General features: G+C 35.6%; 2 protein-coding genes across 3 annotated transcripts; one reads left to right on the top strand and one right to left on the bottom strand.

The window, feature by feature from the left end:
* Positions 1 to 7,439: 7,439 nt before the first annotated feature.
* Positions 7,440 to 13,062, bottom strand: LOC106395066 (phosphatidylinositol 4-phosphate 5-kinase 5-like). 2 transcript variants are annotated; one of them, XM_022701075.2, is made up of 9 exons: positions 11,704 to 13,062; positions 10,399 to 11,591; positions 10,095 to 10,262; positions 9,829 to 9,994; positions 9,620 to 9,736; positions 9,342 to 9,535; positions 9,130 to 9,260; positions 8,975 to 9,047; positions 7,440 to 8,886 (listed from the first exon to the last, which is right to left on the bottom strand). In XM_022701075.2, the coding sequence occupies exons 2-9, from the start codon at positions 11,580 to 11,582 to the stop codon at positions 8,598 to 8,600; spliced, it is 2,322 nt and encodes a 773-aa protein (XP_022556796.1). In that variant the 5' UTR covers positions 11,583 to 11,591; positions 11,704 to 13,062; the 3' UTR covers positions 7,440 to 8,597. The 2 variants fall into 2 exon arrangements, with proteins under 2 accessions (XP_022556796.1, XP_013691051.1); XM_013835597.3 differs by having other exon boundaries at positions 10,399 to 13,062.
* A 1,390-nt stretch (positions 13,063 to 14,452) lies between these two features.
* LOC106395075 (amino acid transporter AVT1A-like) lies at positions 14,453 to 17,871 on the top strand. Its single transcript, XM_048754436.1, has 11 exons — positions 14,453 to 14,935; positions 15,015 to 15,289; positions 15,388 to 15,602; positions 15,812 to 15,835; positions 15,917 to 16,097; positions 16,183 to 16,402; positions 16,528 to 16,663; positions 17,047 to 17,212; positions 17,292 to 17,335; positions 17,427 to 17,489; positions 17,590 to 17,871. The coding sequence occupies exons 1-11, from the start codon at positions 14,766 to 14,768 to the stop codon at positions 17,683 to 17,685; spliced, it is 1,590 nt and encodes a 529-aa protein (XP_048610393.1). The 5' UTR covers positions 14,453 to 14,765; the 3' UTR covers positions 17,686 to 17,871.
* Positions 17,872 to 18,612: the final 741 nt, after the last annotated feature.

The raw sequence follows: 18,612 nt of genomic DNA, 5'->3' as shown, positions 1-18,612 counted from the left end.
CTTCAACATCAACAAATCCGACAACCTCACCTATCCTTCTCCTGCAACGTACACCATTCAAAAGTTTAATGCGCGAGATATGAATTGTTATACTTCTGGTGCTCTCTCCAACATCACAGACGGTTTCTTCGACACAGCCACAACTCGACAACATCCTCACCGATTTTGCGGACGTCTTCCCTGATGACCTCTCGTCCGGCTTACCACCATTGCGGGATATACAACACCACATAGACCTCGTACCCGACGCCTCATTACCTAACCGTTCCCACTACCGAATGAGTCCATCGGAACAAGAAGAACTTCGTCGTCAAGTGGAGGAACTTTTAAAAAAGGGTTTCTTACGCGAGAGCTTAAGTCCTTGTGCTGTCCCCGCCTTACTCATTCCTAAAAAGGATGGAACTTGGCGGATGTGTGTGGATAGTCGCGCTATTAACAAGATTACAGTACGCTACAGATTTCCTATTCCGCGTCTTGACGACTTACTGGACCAAATTGGTTCTACGTCCATCTTCTCCAAGTTGGATTTACGAAGTGGCTACCATCAGATTCGAATTCTCCCTGGTGACGAATGGAAGACTGCATTCAAGACACGGGAAGGTCTATTTGAATGGACAGTGATGCCTTTCGGTCTTTCTAACGGTCTGAGTACATTCATGTGCGTCATGAACCAGGCATTACGACCGTTTATTGGCAAATTTGTGGTACTTTATTTCGATGATATCCTCATCTTTAGCTCCTCCTTAGCAGAGCATGTTGGACATCTGTGCGACGTCTTGTCCGTACTTCGCCGTGATCAATTTTTCGCTACAAGGAAGAAGTGTGCGTTTGGTGTCTCAGAAATCCACTTCCTTGGTATATTGTCTCCACTCAGGGCTTATCAGTCGATCCAAGCAAAGTTGAAGCAATACGCTCTTGGCCTACTCCAACGACAATTACCAAAACTCGCAGTTTTCACAGTCTCGCTTCATTCTACCGCCGTTTTGTCTCTCAATTCAGTAGCCTTATGTCACTTATCACTGATTGCATACGAGAAGGCAAATTCTCTTGGACAACAGCAGCCGATCGTGCATTTCACATTATCAAGGAGAAGCTTTGTTCAACGTCTATCTTGGTTCTTCCCAACTTCACCGAGGTCTTTGAACTCCATACGGATGCTTCCAAGACATGCATAGGCGCGGTTTTAAGTCAGCATAATCGCCCTATTGCTTTCTTCAGTGAGAAATTGTCAAACTCTCGTCTTCGCTACAACACGTATGACGTTGAGTTTTATGCCATCATCCAAGCTATCAAGCATTGGCGTCATTACCTCTTTCATCGCGAGTTCGTTTTGTATACTGACCATGATGCTTTAAAACATCTCAATACACAAGACAAAGTCTCGTCCCACCACGCTTCTTGGATAGCTTACCTCCAGCAATTTACTTTTGTCATCAAGCATACCTCAGGGTCGTCGAACCGCGTCGCAGATGCACTAAGCCGAAGGCATTCTTTACTCGCCACAATGCACACGACCGTCCCCGGTTTCAGTTCTTTCGTAGATCTCTACGAGAGTGATCCCTTCTTTGGGAAGGTTTACGCTGATACTACAGCAGGCCTTCCAACGCCTTATACGCTCTGCGATGGATTCCTCTTTCGCGACAATAGGCTTTGTATCCCGGATTGTAGATTGCGCCTTAAGTTGATTTATGAGTTGCACCACGAGGGACATGTCGGCCGCGATCGAACCCTTCACCTGATCGCTACCTCTTACTTTTGGCCTTCACTACGGCGTGATGTGGAGCGCTTTGTTGAACGGTGCGTTACCTGTCAGAAAGCCAAAGGCCATGCGACTAATTCCGGTTTGTACATGCCTTTGCCGATTCCAACTCAACCATGGACAGATATCAGCATGGATTTTGTGGTCAGTCTTCCGCGTACTCAACGTGGCTTTGATTCCATCTTCGTCATCATCGATTGTTTTTCCAAGATGGTCCATTTTATTCCGTGAAAGAAGACGACAGATGCTCTAGAGGTTGCTACGCTTTTCTTTCGAGAAGTATATCGTTTACACGGTCTTCCTTCATCGATCGTTTCTGATCGTGACTCGCGCTTTCTTGGTCACTTCTGGCGTTCTCTTTGGAAGTTGCTTGACACCAGCCTGGATATGAGCTCCGCATATCATCCTCAAACTGATGGCCAGACAGAGGTTGTTAACCGATACCTTGGCAGTCTCCTGCGTTGTTTAGTAGGTTATGATGTCAAGACTTGGGATTCTCGCCTACCACAGGCGGAATTTGCTCATAACCGTTGTGTCAATAAAAGCTCGGGTTTAAGTCCTTTTCAGGTGATATATGGCATATTCCCGCGTGCTCCACTCGATCTTTCTTCCCTTCCAGATCGTATCTGAATACATGGCGATGCATCTGTTTTTTTCGATACTATCCTTGACATGCATGCTACAACTACCCAACGACTTGAAGCCTCGGCCGCAAAGTACAAATCTACAGCTGATTCACATCGACGACGTCTGGTATTTGATATTGGTGACTTGGTGTGGGTTCATTTAACTCGTGATCGCTTGCCTGCACGAACCTATAACAAGCTCAAGTCCAAGAAAATCGGGCAAGTGGAAATTGTGGAAAGGATCAACGACAATGTTTATCGTCTTAAGCTCCCTGCGGACGTCACTACCTCTGATGTCTTTAACGTCTGCTATCTCACGAAGTTTTTTCCTCCGGACACGCCATCTGATTCGAGGTCGAATCCTACTCACCCAGGGGGACCTGATGCAGCGCCATCCTTGCAAACTGGCGCCAGTATGATAATTTGAATTATCATCCTTATCTTCAAGTTTCCTTTTCCTATTAGGTTATGGTTTTGGTGTTTTTCCTTTTCCTAATTTATATCGCTTTCCTTATTTACGATAGTTTATGATTTTGTATTCAATATATAAGAAGAGCTAAAACCTCTCTTACGGGGACGTTTGATTTTATAATAGAAGAGCTTTTGCTTTTATCCCTTGTTCGATTCGATTCAATTCATCAAACAGGAATTTGGTCTCAAGAAGCTATCGAAAGAAACTCTTGATCGATCCAAGAACAGGTCTCGAAGAACCCTAAATTCTTAGATCGACCATTCACTCATTCGTACGCTGCGCCAAGATAACAAGAGGCCCTCTCACCGGCGAAGTTGACACTACTCGGATGAAGAAGATTAAACCGCCGACAATTTTGAACTCAACATCTTTGACGAAACAGTGGTTTTATTTTTCAGAATGTTTTTCTTGTTCCTGTCGACGGCGGCTAGGGTTTCAATTATTTTTTACTTTTTTAATTTTTTTATTTACTAAGGAATTAAATGAATAACGACAAAATTGTAGTAAAGAGGAACTAGTAGGGTTAATTGGTCCTTTTTATCTATGTTAGATTATATTGATTACACAAAGTTAAACTAGTAATTAAGTAAAAGATTAGAATTAATCTGAGTAATTTTCTCTTATTTTTACTTTAGAAAAGGATATTTGATTTAACTATACTCTGCATTTACCAAAGCAGACAAGGTTAGAGCACCCCTATCCATTAAGTTTTCATTTTGGGGTTCTAAACCCACAAAAACTGACCACAAAAACTAATATTTTAATATTAATTAATAATATAATTAATTAAATTTTCTGTTTTAACTTGGATTAATTATAAAGTGACATTTGTTACAAGAGTATCTAAATGACATCTTACAAGTTTTCAAATGAGTTCTTTTTTTTCTCCAATTTTTATTAATGTATCATTATTTAAATACTAGATATTCATTGAGATATTTCAATAGAATTGCTCTCAGAGCATCAGGAGCGTTTAGTTTCTCAACAAGTGTCTTAGACATAAAATAATAATTTAGTTTAGAATTTTAATTAAATTTAAATAGAAAAAAGTCAAAAACTAAGAGTCTGACTGGTTCAAATACAGCGGTTGCGGTTGCGGCTGCGGGAGTTTGCGGTTGCGGCTGCGGGAGTTTGCGGTTTCTAGCGGTTTTAAGAGATTTGTACGACTGGTTATGCGGTTAGAAATTGATGCGTTTACGGGATACTTATGACTGGTTAACTACCAAATGCAGCAGCTGTTAAATAATAAATTAACAATATTTACATTTTATATGATTATAAAAATATCAAAAATCATAATATTATAATAAATATTAAAATTATATTTAGAAAGTTATAGTTTTAAATTTTTTAAAATTATAGAAAATATTTTTATTTTTAAATTTTATAGTATTAATTAAAATATAATAGATATATATTAGTATTTTATAAAAAAAATATTGAATATTTTTATATTTTATTTATATTGTTTTAAAAAAAAATTATCTTTCCGCAACCGCAAATGCTAGATGGAACCAGCTTTTGAATTTATGAAATTTAGAGCGGTTTGAAACGGTTTAGAGCGGTTTTAGTGATTGTTGCAAAACACCAACAACCGCTACCAACCGCAAAAGCTGCGTTTTGCGGGTGATAGCGGAGAAACCAGTCGTACCCTAAGTTAATTATGTGACGCAAACGTCAAAGTACAAAACTCTTTCATAAGAGATGGGAAGAATTTTCTCTTCATCTCTGTTATTTTTATTTCCCTTTCTATTCTTTTGTCTAATTGATTTATCAAATTAACGCTAAGAGACTTTTGTACATACTAGCGCTGATGTTGCTTTAGCCTTTATGAATACGTAAATGCTTTCTGACGAGTTTGGTTTGCTCCTAGCTCATATTAAAATAAATTATTTGTTTTCTTTGAGTTTGGCTTTTCAAACTTTAGAACAAAGCTGCTTTAGTCCATATTCGGCGTTGACATTTTAGAAACCATAAGCCAAAACCAGTGCCAAAAAAAATTTCAAAAAAAAAAAAAAAACCAGTGCCAAAACTTGTGTCAAACGGAAAAACAAAAAATATTGTAACTACATAATTTCTTTAATTTTTTTTCGTTGGGAAAATGAAGTATAATTTTTTTAAGTTCGAAACCTTTTTAGGAAACATATTGATTTTATTAATTTTAAGTTTGCAATCAGCTACGTAGTCACTTGAATTGATTGCAAATAGATCTACAATCATATAATTTTCCGGACTGAATTACAACAGGATAACCAATCAAGAAGTTGTATTTTGTTATAATGTGTGATTTTTTAAAAATCATTATTTTAATTTTTTTATTAACAGAGTTCTCTCTGAATGTTACTTCTTCTATATATGAAAAAAAATATTTATTATATTGTTTTAAGTTTTTCACACATATTAAAAAGTTAAATACATGCATTTTTATTATTTTATGGTTTTACCAGTACAGTTTTATCATCCATATTTTAAGTTTTAATTTATGTTTTAGTTCTGAAAATAAGTACATTAATTATAATGCAAAAACATTAATCTTTCAAATATAAAAGCAAAATTTAAGACATTAAACAATCAAAATTTATAGCGAAAATTAGCAAAATTTATAGCGAGAAAGTTTTTTAAAAACAAATTGAAACTGAAAGGGAAAATACAATTCATAGACTATAGTTAAGGAGGGAAGAGAAGAGAGGACGTAACGATTTCCCTCGTATATGCAATGAACTTACACTGATCTTCTCCTTAAATCTTATTTTCTGTTTTGGTAAGATTAGTAAACTGACATCTACTGCTTTCGGTGAGGATGCAATGAACGTGTCAATTCCAGTTGTTGATGCTTAGAGAACTTTCTATATTTCAAAGATTGGAAAGTTTCATGGAACACGATTAAACCTAACATCAAGACAAGCACCTTCACACGTGCCAGCTATATCTCTGTTTTGATTCCACGTGAGAGCTGAGACAAGAAGGAATAAACATCAACTTAAATTAAGCTTTTGTCAACCAACACACACGTACCTTTCTCATCGTGACCCATATTACCCATAATGGGGGACCAACAGAAGTATCAGTTCAAGAAAAAATTGAAGTATTAAAATTTTAAGCGTTCAACGTATAAAGAAAATCTAAGACCTTTTTGTCAGAATGTAAAAACGTATAAGGAATCTAATCTTTTATTTCAACGTATAACTTTAATACGATTAACTCAAAAGTTGAATTCAAAACCAAATTGAGCAGACAAAATTTTTGGAGAGGAATCAAAACCGGGCGTAGAGATTGATAGGAGGATATGTCATACGATATGAAGAATTGTAATCTCTCATAAGAATAATAGTTATGATACATACATACTTATATTAGTGATATTTCCTAACCTATATATATATACAAATATATGTAAATATCTTATATAATAAATATAAAATATTTATTAACAATATCTATTATATTATATATTCTTCAATACCGGCAGGTATATACTTTCCGGTGATCCATCTTATAATCTTTAATTTGTATTTTTTTAAAATGTTTTTAAACATTATGAAGATTTTAAACCCCTAAAAGTCATCAATTTATTATCAATGGCTATTATCGTTCTATTTTTTCTATGTTTTGAACCCCCAATACGTAATTCGTCGGAAATGCGTAGGAAATTTCTGACGAATTTATGACGAATTTCCGACGAATATATTTCTGACGAATTGTCGACGAAAATGATATATTCCGACGAATTTCCGATGAAAATGGTATATTCGTCGGAAAATCGTCGGAAAATAAAATTTGTCCGGGAAAAAGCCCGCCTAATTTTTCGCTAAGAACCAAAATAAAAAATTTCGACGGATTTCCGACGAACACGTTCCATCAGAAGTTTTTAATATAAAAGCGTAAGCCCCTTCTTCTTCCCCATTTCTCCTCTCTCTCTCTAAACACACACAAATTCACAAGTTTTGTGAAATTTAAAAAGTTTTTATTATTTTATAAAATGTTTTTCAAATTTTTAAAACCTTTTTGGAGTTTTTATAATTTTTGAAAGTTTTATGTAAATAGATATATATAATTTTCAAGTTTTTATTATTGTTGTTTTTTTAAAACGTTTTTATGATTTTATAAAACTTTTTAAACTTTTTATAAAAAATAATTAAGTTCTTATAAAAAGTTTTTAAGTTTGTTATAATTTATAAAACGTTTTCTAGTTTCAAAAGTTTATCAAAAAAAAATTCACTTTTTTTAGAACTTTTCAATCTATAAAAGGTTTTTGTGTTTTTTAGATTTAATTAAAATATTTTTCAATTTTTAGGAAATGGGTTCAACAATTACAAATTTTTTTAAAAAATTTCTTAAAACGTTTTCTCTTTATCTATAAATATTTTCAATTTATAAAACATTATATTTTTAAAAAATTTCTAATAAAATTTATTATAAACGATTTTAAAAATAATTATATTACAAAAACGTTTTCCTAATTTTAAATTTTATTTTATTTATATATAAAGAATTAAAAAAATTTATTATAAATGATTTTTAAATTTTGTTATTAAGTAATTCAGTAAACTATTATATTTAAAATAATTTTTTTTATTTTTTTAAATAATTTACAAAATTTCCGACGGATATCATTTGTTGGAATTTCGTCGGAATTTTATCCGTCAGAATTTCGTTAGAAATTTATCCGTTGGAATTTCGTCGGAAATATATCCGTCAGAATTTCGTCGGAAATTTATTCGTCGGAATTTGTCTGTCGGAATTTCGTCGAAAATTCGTCAGAAAATCCGACGAAATTCCGACTAATTTTTTTTTCGACGAGTTAGAACCGACGGCCTTTTTTGTCGGAAATTCGTCAGAAGTGGACAAGCTGTTTTCTTGTAGTGCTGGGGTTTGATATTCCCATGAATGCAACATGCAGGATATCCTCCTTTTTTTGCAACTATTTTTTTTTTTTGCAACTAAAAGGGTTAAACCCGGGTCTATTAAAGACACAGACCTAACCCCCGGGTGGGAGGTGCAACCCACGGATGGATCCTCTCCCGGGTATTCAAATGGGCCGTAAGCATGAGCCCATATCCGCGTGGCCACATGTGGAGCTAGTAATTTCGCACTAGAGGGGAATCGATCCCTGGCCTGGACCAACAGGGCAACTCCTCCTCTAGTGGAAACCACTAGGCCACCTCTAGTGGATATCCTCCTTTTATTACGTTCTTTTATTACTAACGACTGGACGAAGTAAACCGAAAGATAGCCGAATCCAGACCGAGTTAGAAAAGAGAATAACCCATGCCAAAATCAAATGGAGAACTTGCTGTAATGTAATAACTAAGAAACTGAGAGACTTTGACTATGCAAAGAAGAAACTACACACATGCTGGGCTAGTTGGTTTCTGGTGGCCTAAAGCTTGGTGATTCAGATGATAAATGGTACCCAACAAGCCATATACCATCTCAAGATTGTGACAATCATTCCGCAGAGCCCTTGCTCAACATATATGTAAAATGACTTTGGTGACGCATGTTTGTTTAGAGGTAAACAAGAACAACTGAACTGAATGAATACATACTACTAATTAATACTGAAAAGGTAATTAATATAGATAAATAAATGGGAAATATTGGAATCTTTACTCTATTTCTTTATTGAAAAAAAAAAGAAATAAATTAGGAGTCAAAAATATAAGTAAAATTATGCATCCTTATTTCTTGGGATACAAGAAACCTAAAAAAAGCACAAAGACAATAGGAACCCTCTCTCTCAATTGTCATCAGTGAATACCTTGAAAATAAAGTCACGGAAACGCCTCGAGTATAATCTTGGATCAACTGCTGAAATAGAGGTAGGATCATATTGTATGCTCTTGTAAGCGTGTTCAAGCTTTTTACTGATATCATAATCTTGAAGAATGTCAATAATACCAAAGATCATCACCACATCGTAGAACTCTCCCGTAGGCTCTCCCACAAGCTCAAGCTCACTGTCATTTTTCCTCATCGTTCTCTCTGCACGCGCTGGCATGTTGGTTCCCAGTCTGATACTAGCCCACCTACAAAACAAAACCAAAACTAATGTTAAGTGTTTCTCTTTTGAGTTTGAAAGGTGTTGGTATTGTTCTCTTGTGTTGTATTATTTACCTTGAGGGTTCTGAAAGTAGGTCATCAACCTCTGATCTAGAGAGACGATGGCCTGCGTCTTCTTCAGATTCACCTGTAAGTAAGAAACCAATCTTAGTTTTCCTCTTATGTGAATGATTCAAAACCAAAGGTTATTTGATTTGACAGAAGCAAACCAATAGGTGTTTGAGCTCCAGAAGGAATCAGCTCTCCAGCGACAGAAGCTTCTCTGAAGTGAATCCCAACTAGAAGACTGTAATCCATGATCCTCTCCTGTTCTAAAAACTCACAGTCTTTATCAATTTGCCTGTAACGTGAACAACAAGCCATGAGAAATAAAACAAGCATGTGTACCTTATGAAGAGTAGAGAATAGTGGTGTTCTTTACCTGATGAATTCTTGGTACCATGCTTTCTGTAATCTGAAAATAAAACCTAGGTCTTGGTCTTTTAAGATGGTATTTGAATCTATTTCTGATTCTGGTTTGTCAGTGGTACGACCAAGAGAAGAACCTTTTAGATCAAAGCGTCTGTGAACGGAGTACTTAGAACAAAACAGATTACCCATTATGACAAACCGCACCTGCATTAGACCAAGAGAGATATAAAATCAAACGTGGCCTTTCTAAAGCCATGTAACGTTAAGTGTTATTGTTTTGTATCTAACTTTTTTTTGTGTTGGTCCATTCAATTTCACACAGTGTAGACCAAAGAATCTGATCACCAAAGAGTTTTCAAATGCTCTAACATGGTTGTAATATGCTGCAAGCATCCTCAGAAGCACCTACACATCAAGAAGAACCAAAAGAAACGTTTCAATCTATGCAACACAAGTAGTTGGTAATAGCAACCGGTAACTTGAGAAAAAAAACTCACTTTTGTTTCAGACTTCTTCATTGTTTTTATCATGTAGCGATCATCATTTGTTAAGTAAAAGAAGCTCCCACTTTTACCAGGAGATGAGAGTTCTCGGAGAGCATCATCCCCACAGATGGATAACATATAATCAGCTGGGTCTACTTTAAATAGCTTCCTCAAGCTCCTGGAAAATTAAATCATAAGCAAAAATAAAACAAGTTAAGCACAAGAAAAACATAACTATTAGCAATGTGAAAAAAGAAGAGTAGCTTTGTAGTTATAACCTGAAAACTAGTGGACAATAATCTTTCCATTTGAACTCAGTAGATTGATGTGGAGGTGTGTACTTGGTTCCTTCACGTGGAAACCTCCTCCATATCTTATCTTTTGGATCAAATGCTGAAGGCTTCAGATCGAGTGATGCAGATGGAGCTTGTCTTCCCACAGAATGCCTGTAGAAACAACATCACTAAACTTGACACCAAAAACACAAGCATTGTATAATTTATAATATATATAATTTGTAATATATATACTAACAAATATCATATTATATAATTTATAATATATAGTTTCTCTAATTTGTACCTGATTCCTAGTTGTAGATTAAGCATAAGATCGTAATTGCGATGGTCTTTGGATATAGTCTCCCCTTGCTTCCTCCCTGCCTTTGGAAGTTTCATAGGCACAGCGCTTGGCTTGAGACTATGAAGACCTTCAGCCTCCAATCTCATCAACTCTGCATCTAACTCCTTCCTCATATCAGCACCTCCTTCACTTGTATCATTCCCCCACATATTCATCTTCTCAAACGCTCTATTATCTACATCCACACTTACCCTCCCATCAACTAACATCCTCCTAGGCTTCTCTATACGCTTAGAAGAGTTCCAAACAGAAAGTTTCTTCTGTGAAGGCAGCATAGGTACTCTCTCTCCGCTACAGATAGTGTACTCACTCAAATTATTGAACAAATCTTTAGGATCCCATTCAAGACTCCCTTCGTTTCCTGATGGATAATAAGTACCATTCATTTCCTCTGGATCTTTAGACCAGTTACCAACATAGAAACTCCCATCATCCCATTTATAAGTCCCATTCCCTCTAGGGAACCCTTCATCCCAACACCCATCGTATCTATTCCCATTTGTCCATACAAAGCTCCCTTTACCAAAAATAGTACCGTTCTTCCACTCACCAGTGTAATGACACCCATCGCTCCATTGATACTTCCCTTGACCTTCTTGTAAACCTCTCCTCCATTCACCATCATATGCATCTCCATTGGCAAAACTCTTGACCCCATGTCCATGCTTCAGGTTCATCACCCACTGACCTTTATAAGCATCTCCACTTGGACCCATGTATGTGCCAATACCATCCATGTAACCACTTTTGAACTCTCCTTCGTACGTTGCACCAGATGGCCACCCGAACTTTCCATGCCCCATGGTTTTTCCATTGTACCATTCTCCGATGTACATGCATCCGTCTGTCCAGAGGTATTTTCCTTGTCCGTGAGGAAAGTTGTCGTACCATTGTCCTGTGTAGTAGTCCCCATTGGGAAGTACTCTCTCTGCATGGTAAAATTCTTCTAAGCTATTCCTGTTTGTGGTGGTCTCATCATCATTTTCATCACTTGTGACATCGTGGTCCGTATGTGGAGCTACCGATACTGTCCCAAAAACGCTGTTTGCCCGCTTCTTCGCTTGTTGGGTCTTGCGCAGGGTCACTTCCCATGCTTTTAGAACATAGCTTTGTTCCTTGCTCATTGTGCTAAACTAAGAAGAAGAAAAATTATCTAAAAAGTATGTTATTAGCACCTAGAAACATGCCCTCATAAAAACATGAACGTTCCTGTCTAGATAACGATCTTAAAGATGTACCACATACCCTAAAAATCAACAAACATGAGTGTCATTGATCTTTTTTTTACACAGATTAGGATTGAATATTGCTCTGGACCATGTTCCAAACCAAACAAAGAAAAAGAGGGTAAACAAATGGCCAAAAAAGAGCTAAAAGAAAACAAATGTCTCCGAGATTTCATCTTTTCTTATCAGTTTTTTTTTCAAACTAATTTTACCATTATTCAAAGAAAAACTCGTTCATGTCCTCAAATCAATGAAAGCCTTGAAAATTAGAGAAACAAGCAAGGCCCTCAGATTCTCTATATTTAGCATCTCCTTGATTCCCGCGCACGCAAAGACATATTTCTTATAAAATACAATGAAGTTTACAAGTAACTTCTCAAATTTGAACTTGTCAACGGTCAGAAACAGAGTTAACGTTCATGTTTTCGAAAACATGAAAATTCAGCTCACACTCGTCCTTGTTTCTATGTATATCAGATACACGCATAATCATCATCCAGTAAAGATTCTTTTAGAAAACAACGCAAAGCTATAAGATATTTAACAAATAGATTCATATCTTTTTGAGCTTGGCGAGAAGGAAAACAGTAGCTGAGGTGACGGCAGGGGTGAACAAATCATTGGGAATGAACGTAGGACCTATGCGGTTCTTGAGGAAGACGGCAAAGGCAGGAACTCCAAATATGAAGAGTAGAAACTCTTTTATTCCTCCGACGCCAGTGAACCCAGCTCCTATCAGAACATCTTGAAGAAGCTTCTGAAATTCTTCTTTCGGTATTTTCTTCCCCTCCCAAAGGTTGAGTCTCTCCGATATGGTTAGACCATGATGTTTTATTGCCTTGTTAGCTTTTGAATTTAGATTTTAATACAGAAAACGACATATTATACAAATAAATATACAATTATTTATAATCACTTTTAGAGATAATATGAATGATATTTCATGAAAATGTCATGTTTTAGCTCTCCTTTGCTTTGGCTTTATCAGTTTATGGTCTAAAATTCATCGTGTTCTTGCATCGCTGTTTTTTTTTTGGTTTGTTTTTTTCTTTTTTTCTTTTTTTCGTTTTTTTTTTATAACCGTAGTGTGATCCCAAAGACTTTCTAGGTCCAAGGACTAATCACTACGAGGCTTACGAAATTGAAGAAGTTACCTCATAAGCTTCTTGTAAATTATCAACACTTGGCACCTTAAGTTGGTACTACCGAGTCTTCTATTAATTTATCACGTCACATGGAATCTATAATTAGGTTCATAGTAGCATATTCATAATATATATCCTGATGCCGACTATTTGCCTCGAAAAAAAAAAACATCTTTCTTTTTTTTTTCATGTTGTGACACATTTGAAGTATAAGAGTAGCATTAACGCAAAAAGGGGAAGGTGGGTTCTTTTTTTTTTTTTTATTGTTTTGTCCGATCTAAAAAAAAAAAAAAAAAATGGACCAATCGCGGCCGCCACGTGTTAGTGGGACCCGCGAACAGTATAAATACTCCACCGGACTCGCCTCTGCCGAAGAGGAAGAAGGACTGAGTTTTAGGTTTTTTGCGAGCCCCATAGCTCTTGAAACCCACTAAGAGCTTGCGTTAATGCTGGCCTAATATTGATAAATAAATGTTGGAGGCGTGGCTTGTGACTTGTGACTTGTGACTTGTGAGAGGTGGGCTCAGTATCTTGGCATTTCCTGATCGATAAGCCACATACCGGTAACGTGACAGGTGAACAAAGGATCAAGAGAAAAAGTGGAGAGTTAATTTCATTTTCCTACTTATTTTGTTCATAGTCAAGATTAGTTTATGTTTTTTTAAATATTCGGTCACTTTATAACTTTTGGAAGCCAAATTGTAGTAGAGTGACTGAAATAATTCGTTATTATTTCTGTTGTAACCAACAATTTTTTTTCCTTCTAAAAATGACATACAACATCATAAGTAACAGATTGTCCTGATTTTGCAAAATATCAACGTGGAAGAGACATGCATATCTATCTTTAATAAGTCCACGTATAAAAGTTCATTGGAGAAAGTTAACCAAAATACATATGCGTCAAAGGATAAATTGTTAAAAACGAAATATGACCATATGAAGCTTTGACACTTGTAGAAAATCACATGCCATGACATAGAGATAACGTATTTCTATTTCTTACTGACAACGATTACAATTACACCCTATTCCCTCGTCGACTTCGCGTCACTCAAATCTTTTTTCTTCTTCTTAATTTGGACTCTTTCGAGACATTAAGATTCAAATCAACGAATGAGTTTTTAGAAAGTACTAAGCATAAGAATCCAGCAACATTCATGATCGATGATTAATTAGTTGTTATCAAAACCAAAAAAAAAAGAATATTAAAAAAACAAACAGATTTACAAAAATAATCTCAGTCTCTCTATGCTATGATAAAGTAGGAGTTGTTCATGTACTTGAGAAGAATACTAGAACATTTAAACACATAATGGAATTTCGATCTTGAACATGATAAACGCGATTTCCACAGACCCGTGTGGACGGTGATCCCACCGCAAAACCATCTCATCTCACCACTTGTTACTGTCTTAAATATCTTGCATTTTTTTTAATTGTGATCTATTTCTTTAAAAACAAACTCTCTCAAAAGTAATATATCTATATATATAATATTAATACAGTTCAGTTTTTTTTATTAAATTTATATACAAAATATTGAACCAATCAGAAAATAATACATATCTAAATAATCTTTTGAAAGTTTTTTTTAGTGAAATTTTTGTTTTCTCTTTCTTTACTACCTTTTCATTATTTTTAATCTTAAAATAATACTCTAAAATCTCCATCGTTGCTGCCAAGTCACCACTTCCCGCCTTATAACAAGGCAAGTAACTCGCAAAACAGAGTCAGATAATTTTAACTGTTTCCCATTTCGTCTCTCTCGCCACCTCCTCCTCGCTTCTCTTTGCAAACTCTGTCTCAAAAACAAAAACACCAATCAAAGGAGATCGAGATCTTGTTTGATTTATTTTGTTTCCTTTTCTTGTGTGATCTTTCTTTATATATCCTCTACCGTTTCTCTCCTTTAGAAAAAAAAAACACTCAGCAAATGGAGAAGAAACCAGAGTTTACGTTCGACGACGATGAAGACAGCAGCAAATACGAGAACGACAGCGAAACTGATCGTAGTGATGTCGCAGATCTTCCTGTTGACGATGACAACAACAACAACGACGAGGATACTTTCGTTTCACAGGTTCAATGGCCTCAGAGCTTTAGGTAATAACAGTAACGTTTTTCTTTATAAAGATCGTGAAAAATATCACTACCCTATTTGATCCTGTTGCATTTGATTCAGGGAAACGACTGATTCGTACACGATAGCTGCATCACCAATCTTCGGATCTCTAAGGAGCAATCCGAGTTTCTACAATACGAGTCAAAAGCCGAGTTTCTACAGACAGAGCAGGAGTAATCTTGATGTTGAGTCTAAAGCTCCTTTCCTCCCTGAGAGGAACGAAGAATCCGACAAAGCCTCAGCTGCACAATCTGTTTGGTCTCGTAGAGGCTCATTTGCTGAAGAGTTAGCTATTGGAGGCTATGGCTGCAGCTTAACTCAAACCATTTTCAATGGTAACCCCAAGAAAAAAATATATATCATATATAGTGTAGAACCGATAGATGTCACGCCTTGTGACTTTTTTATTCTTTAACTTTGTACTTTGTTACAGCGATTAATGTAATGGCTGGAGTTGGACTTCTCTCAACACCTTATACACTGAAAGAATCTGGTTGGGCGGGGATGGTGATTCTTGTCTTGTTTGCTGTTATATGTTGTTACACTGCTACTTTGATGAAAGAGTGTTTCGAGAACAAGACTGGTATCATCACTTATCCTGATATTGGAGAAGCAGCTTTCGGGATATATGGTCGTATTCTCATCTGTGTAAGTTATTAATTAATATTCGATAAATTAATATCTTAAAAAAAAAAATTGTTAGGCTGATATGTTTTGAATATGGTATGACTCGGTAGCATTAGTTGACTACATGGACGTAGCTGATTTGATGAACCATGTTAAATTTCTATATCATTCTTATTTTTTCATTTATCATTTTTCCGCATTGTTATAACATATGAAATGTTTTCTCGCAGGTGCTATTGTACACAGAACTATATGTAAGTGAAGCTTTTTTCTAAAGCTTGTTTCTGTATGTACAATGTGAATTTAATTTAAATCTTTTTCTACTTATTTTGTAGTCATATTGTGTGGAGTTCATCATCTTGGAAGGTGATAACCTGACCGGGCTTTTCCCTGGTACATCACTGGATTGGCTCGGTATCCATATCGACTCTCAACATTTATTTGGAATCTTGACTGCTCTCATTGTTCTTCCAACTGTTTGGCTGAAGGATCTTCGCATCATCTCCTACCTCTCAGGTATAATTTAACTGCTCTTTTCTTTCTTATATTACATCTATTTCTTTAGTCAAGAATCTTGAATCAGCTTTCTTTGGTTCTACAGCTGGTGGAGTTCTTGCAAGTGTTTTGATAGCATTGAGCACGTTTTTCCTCGGAGCAACGAGCGGGATCGGGTTTCATCACACTGGTCATGCTGTGAAATGGAATGGGATACCGTTTGCTATTGGTATATATGGATTTTGCTACTCAGGCCACTCTGTGTTCCCAAATATTTATCAATCCATGGCTGATAAAACTAAATTCACCAAAGCAGTGATCACAACGTAAGCCAAATATATTTTCAACTCTTATATAAGTTTTTGATGCTTTGGTCAAGTTTTTAAACCAAAGAGTTGTTCTTGTTGTTGTTGTTGTTGTTGTGTGTGTGTGTGTGGTGGCTACATTGCAGTTTCGCTTTATGTGTTTTGATGTATGGAGGAGTTGGAATCATGGGTTATCTCATGTTTGGTGAAGCAACCTTGTCTCAGATTACACTAAACATGCCAAAGGACTTGTTCTTTTCCAAAGTGGCTCAATGGACAACGGTTAGAGCACCCACCTCAATGAACTCCCTCTTGGGTTCATCTTTTCAATTTTTTAATATTAAATTATTTTCTTTCTTTTTGATTTTTTTTTTTTTAAAAAAAAAAAAACTAGACCAATCGCAGGCCGCCACGACACGTGGGGCCCGCGCTACAGTGATGAACTTTAGGAGAGAGGGGTTCATCCCAGAGAACTTTAGGAGAGAGGGGTTCATGGGATTGAATTATTTTTTTATTTTTTTTTTCTTGATTTTTGTGTGAACTCCCCCCATAAACCCTCAATGCGGGTGCTATCAGTTGTTTCCCTCTCCATCATCTTTGGAAGTTGCATTTTTATACACTAAACACTTCATCTTGGTTTTGTTTTTATTTATTTTTATCGTCAGGTAGCGAGTCCGTTTACAAAATTCGCTCTTCTGATGAACCCACTAGCTAGGGGTATAGAAGAATTATTACCAGAAGGAATGCCAGAGAACATATGGTGCTTTCTTCTTCTAAGAACAGCACTGGTCGCTTCTTCCGTTTGTGCTGCTTTCCTTATTCCATTTTTTGGTAAGAACGTCAGGCTTATGAAGGTTTTGATAATCAGCCTCAAGACTCATTATTGTTTTGGTTGCAAATTGGGTATTAGGTCTTGTGATGGCTCTGATAGGATCTATACTTAGTATACTCGTGGTTAGTATTCATTATCTTTCTCTACCCACTTCTTTAATATCCTAATAACATTGTTCGTATGAAGACACACATTCTTGTATGTGTGGGTCAGGCAATAATAATGCCAGCTCTATGCTTCATGAGGATAATGGGTAACAAAGCTACAAGAACACAGGTATATATGTAAATTGAGCTTTTAAGTCTCTTCTTGACAGTTCTTGTAAGTAATTTTGGGGGCGAATAACACTGACTTGTGTTGTGATATGTGATACCAGATTATTCTGAGTTGGATAATAGTGGCGATTGGTTTGGTAAGTGGGACCTTGGGGACATACTCTTCGGTTGCAAAGATCATTAAGAACTATGAATGAAGAAGCCACCATAGTCTCTCTTTTTTTTAGTTTAATATTTATGTTTATGCTAATAAAAATCTTTATTAAGATTAATTTGGACTTTTAAGTAATAAGAATTAGTGAAAGGTTTTCCTTTCTCAAAGTTGTCATGCTTGCTTTTTGTAATTTTATGTATTTTTTATTTTTGTGGGCATATTTCTTCTATGTACACGTGAATTGGTTATTTCATTCGCAAACATTAAAAGTTTAAAACCTAAGAAAGAAGACAGTGGAATATTGGGCCTAGCTTGTTTCGAAATTTTGATATTTTCTAAGATTTCTCTCTCTCTACACCAGTTTTATTTTAGAGAGAATAAATCTTAGACATTTTTTTTTGGACTAAAGGCTTAAATCTTAGAAAATATCATAATTTAAGAACTGCAAAAATTCAATTTTTGTTTCGAAATGTTCTTTAAATAATTAATAAAAATATAAACTTGAATATTATATAATGGAAACTTTTTACTTAATCAAAATGTGCACATGATTAATCGAAGAATTTTTAAAAAATTAGTATGAAACCATAATTAGTATTCTTCATTTAATGATTTAATCATTTACCCAAATATCCCAAGTCTCATCATAGCCGACAAAACTTGGTGGATGGAAGTAACGACACTTGAAGGTTGTCGGTCCTGCCAAATGTTTTAATTGTTCAACCAATAGAGTGTTTCATAAATACATACTATAAAGATTTTCACTGTTAGTTGACTTTTTTATTATTTGCTAGATGACTTTTGTTATGAATATTGGTTTTCGTTTCTAATGAATGCAATTTTTTTTTGACAAAAGGGCTGCGATTTCATGAAATATCTCATGAGCGAGTAACAATGACTTCCAGAAATTATAAAGCAGTGGTTTAATGTATGTTCTGATATACAATGGTAGCTCTTCTATATGGAATTG

This window comes from Brassica napus, chromosome C4 (assembly GCF_020379485.1).
Source record: "Brassica napus cultivar Da-Ae chromosome C4, Da-Ae, whole genome shotgun sequence".
Taxonomy (NCBI): Eukaryota; Viridiplantae; Streptophyta; class Magnoliopsida; order Brassicales; family Brassicaceae; genus Brassica; species Brassica napus.
This window is presented reverse-complemented; position numbering and strand designations above follow the sequence as displayed.